Source organism: Trichoderma citrinoviride (genome assembly GCF_003025115.1).
Source record: "Trichoderma citrinoviride strain TUCIM 6016 unplaced genomic scaffold BBK36scaffold_2, whole genome shotgun sequence".
Taxonomy (NCBI): domain Eukaryota; kingdom Fungi; phylum Ascomycota; class Sordariomycetes; order Hypocreales; family Hypocreaceae; genus Trichoderma; species Trichoderma citrinoviride.
The window spans coordinates 2,087,966-2,091,730 of record NW_020194710.1 but is presented as its reverse complement, the minus strand read 5'-3'; the positions used below and the strand labels follow the sequence as shown (position 1 = coordinate 2,091,730).

Here is a 3,765-nt window from a genome sequence, read left to right as displayed (position 1 = left end):
ACCCTGCGCCGTACCAAACCATTATAAACATGTACCGTAAAAAATTGAAAAAAACAAAGAAGCCGTGTATAATGAAAGCCACCAGTGACCACAGTGCCTGTGCCATGTAAATGGAGGAAACCCACAGGGCACGCTGGTATCGATGGTGGTCGCGTCATGATGGCATCGTAGAAATGGCTGAAGAAAGACGTGCTGAAACTGAATGCGCGTGTAGGACTTTTTTTCGTGCCGGGGGTATCTGAAAAACACGCGTCTTCTTGAACAGAGAAGATGGCGAAAACTCGTAGCCATAAGAAACTCGAAATCCGCACCGTTTTTTTCCGAGACCGAACAGAGAAAGAAAAGGGGGGCTTCTATTGAAGCCCAGTTGAACGAGGAAGAAAGGAAAATCGTTGCAAACATTAACCCATGACAGGCTGACCGTATCCATGGGACATGAAGTAAGGTGTCTGTTTCATGGGCTCGACACAACCCGAGCAGCTGCATTCAGCAACGCCGTGCTCCCACCCGCTGTGGTGGTTGTAGGGGTAGTGAGAAGAGTACGGCGTCTGGCGGTTGGGGTAGAACGTATTGTGAGCCGGAGGCTGGGGGTACCGGCTGCTGTACTGAGCAGCGGCCTGAGCGAACCACTCATTGTAGCGAGCATTGCTGGAGGCAGCCGACACGGCGTACTCGGGAGTGCCGTAGCCAGAATCCGGAGGAGTAAGAGGCGCGTTCCATGGGTTGTTGGCCCACGTATTCTCGCGAGAGCGGTAGGTGTGCTGCTGGGTCTTCATGGCCTGGTAGCGCTCGAACTCTGCGATCTGAGCCTGGATGTAGCGGAAGTGAGGCGAGCAGCGGTTGCTGTTGTACCTCGCCAGGTCAGTGTCGATGGCGGGAACCAGAGCAGCCAGACGCTCCCGGCTTGCCTGGGTGGCACGTCGCTTCTTCATCTGCTGCCACTCACGCCAGTTGTCAAGCCAGGCCTGGTAGTCCTTGCTGTGATCAAGGTTGACGTAGAGCCGCCAGTTCATCGCTTGAAGCCAGTCATACTCCAGGGTGTTGAGCTCCGAAACGGGAATACCGCTGACCTCAGACCATGATCGGTTCTGAAAGGTGTTGTCGTCCAAGAACTTGCTGCCGAGGAGAAGCGAAACGGTGAGGAATCGCCAGACTTGACCCTCGGAGGCCTTGTACGGGCCTTGGCTCTTCATCGAGTTGATCCTCTTGGCGAGGTAGTTCATCCCGAGGAGAATGGTCGTACTAGGCAGTCTCGTGGATGTGAGGATCTGCGACACGAACTTGCGGAACGGCGAAGTGACGCTGGCCTCCGGAGTGACGACACGGGTTGCCATCTCGGCGACATACTCAGCCATCATGTCGACCTCGTAATCGAGGACGGCACAGACGCCTCCGGGCATGATGACGGTGGTGGGAGAGGTCCGACGAAGATCGAGCTGATCTTTGTCGGGTGAGGATTTCTTGTCAGAGACGAAAACAGCTCGCGACTGGGCACGGCTGTCTTTTGAAAGAGTCTCGGGACAAGAAAATGAAGGACGATGAGGCGGCGCGCGAAAAGGTGATGTCGATGTGGCTCTACTAAGACGCAAAAGCCATGTACGTTGGATGTCGTTTGGCCGTGAGATACGACGATGAAAAAAGCTGGAAGAGCGTGATTTGAAAACGGGGGAAAGAAATCGTGACGGAAGGATATCGCAAAGGAAGGGTCGGTCAAAGTAAATGGCCGTCCAAGGTGCAGGAAGCTGGCTCAACGTCGAGTCGAAACGTCGTCGTGATCAAACGCAAGCGAGAAGCGAGACGGAGGAAGAGAGGGAGAAAAAAGATGCAAAGGCGGATGGATGGAGAAAAGCTTTTCTGTACGTGTATGTTAGTACACAAGTCGAGATAGTCAGACAGTGACAGAAAGGAAATGACATCGCCGCGCAGGCCGGTGGTAGGAAAAGCGTTGCAGATCAGACGACACAAAATCATGTAAGAGAGGAAATCGGACCAAAGGAGCAAGGCATTACACATCGACCAAGTTTCGCCACTGGAAAGCTGACGATGCCAAATCGAAAGAATCATTGATTCTTCGTCTGACGCAGTGCCGAGCAGCGACCGATCGATGGTATTGGGTATTTTATGGTAATAGTAGGCAGAGGAGCGAGAAAGCAAGCCAAAACAGAGTCTCGTCCGGCTGGCGTCGCGGCGAGATAACGCGGTGTGTGCGAGGCATGATTGCTGCGCGAAAAGAACCGGTGATGCAAGTGGAAGAGCGGCTACTAACCTCTATGCGATAGAGAGGTCCCGAAAGGAGCTTTTCAAAACCCTCCAGAGATGTGAACGTCGAACGGATGTAGACGTGACCGGTTTGGGGGAGCGGCCACTGCAGACAAGCCGTGGGAACACAGAGAAGTTACCTGCACAGCAGCGAGCTGGAGGCAAACAAAAGGGAGGAAGCTCACGCGAAGAACCTGAATCCAGACGTCGACGAACGATGACGAGTTCGCGACGAGGCTTGTCGAGAATCGGCGGATTCGGAATTCGGTGGAGGGAAGGGGAGGGAAAAGGGTTGAAGAAGAAAGATGAAAAGAAGAGGTTGAGGTGTGGGAGCGCAGAGACAGAAAGCAGAAACAGGAGCGCGGGCTGGAGATGATGAAGGCTACGGGCGGCACAGGCGTCGTTAGGGCATGGCCTGGCAGCCATGGGTGGCATGGGCAAGGCATGGGCGGTGGGACAGCGAGCGCGAGTGGACGGTGGGCAGTGGACAGTGGGCAGGACAGTGGGCAGTGGGCAGTGGGTAAGGTAGCGGTAGCAGAGCAGCCGGCGCTAGGTGGTAGGTGGTAGCCACTACTGGGCGCTGGCCATGTGCTAGGCGGCGTGGTGGGAGTGGCAGGTGGCAGGAACATGGAACCTGCTGGGCCGGGCTGGCAATGGCTGGTACCGGCGCGGGTACTGCTCCAAGGGCTCGTACCAAGGCGGTATTTAGTGGGCTCCGCGCCATGCACCCGCCTGGGACCAGCGGCTTTTTTGGCCTCTGGCTGCCGAGTCCTTTTCTGCCGTCTTGTCTGCCAGTCCGCCCAACGTGCTTTACCGCATCGTGTACCAGCTCGTGGCAGATATCTGCTATACTAGGTTTCTCTCTGAGGAGGTATTACCAGGCAAAATTTGGCGTGTTCTCGGATGACACTCCGATAGAAGTACTGAATGTACATGTACGTCCCGAATGCCTATACCTGGCTAATACGAGTCACTTCGATTATTACGCATTGCGTCGTGTCGTTCTTTTTCCTTTTCTTTTTTTATTTCTTTATTTTTTCTCCGTCTCTCTTTTGCCCCGGAGCAGGTGGGGCCCTGACAGAGCCACTGACGGGACAACTAGGACTCTAGCGGAATGGGGTCGCAGTTTGGACCGCGACTGCCACAAGAGGACGAGCAGGTACCCCGGGGCGCAGAAGTGGCTGGGACGGTACTTGCCCGGCGGACCCCTTCTCCACACCCAGGCTTCGAATGGGGGATGGGGCGGTTCTGGATAATTTTGCAAACAAGGGGGGCGCCAGAGAAAATTGAGCGCCGCCTGATTGGACACGGGCAGCTCCGCATATACATCAGCGTGCCTCGCCTCCTCGCCCAGGTCACTCGCGCGTACCGCCAGTGCGAGCCATGCGCCCAAGGGCACCGGTAAGAAGGACGTGTGAGAGTACAAGTGACTTCATATGAGACACCGTGGACGTTCATTCCGCGCATTTGTAGGACGGCGCACGCCCATTACCTGCCCTGTAGTAC

The 3,765-nt window shown here is 55.4% G+C and overlaps 1 protein-coding gene across 1 annotated transcript; it reads right to left on the bottom strand.

The window, feature by feature from the left end:
• Positions 1-401: 401 nt before the first annotated feature.
• On the bottom strand, positions 402-1,400 carry BBK36DRAFT_1109947 (hypothetical protein; the record flags this gene model as incomplete). Its single annotated transcript, XM_024889530.1, has 1 exon — positions 402-1,400. The coding sequence occupies one exon, from the start codon at positions 1,398-1,400 to the stop codon at positions 402-404; it is 999 nt and encodes a 332-aa protein (XP_024753200.1).
• Between the last annotated feature and the right edge of the window lie 2,365 nt (positions 1,401-3,765).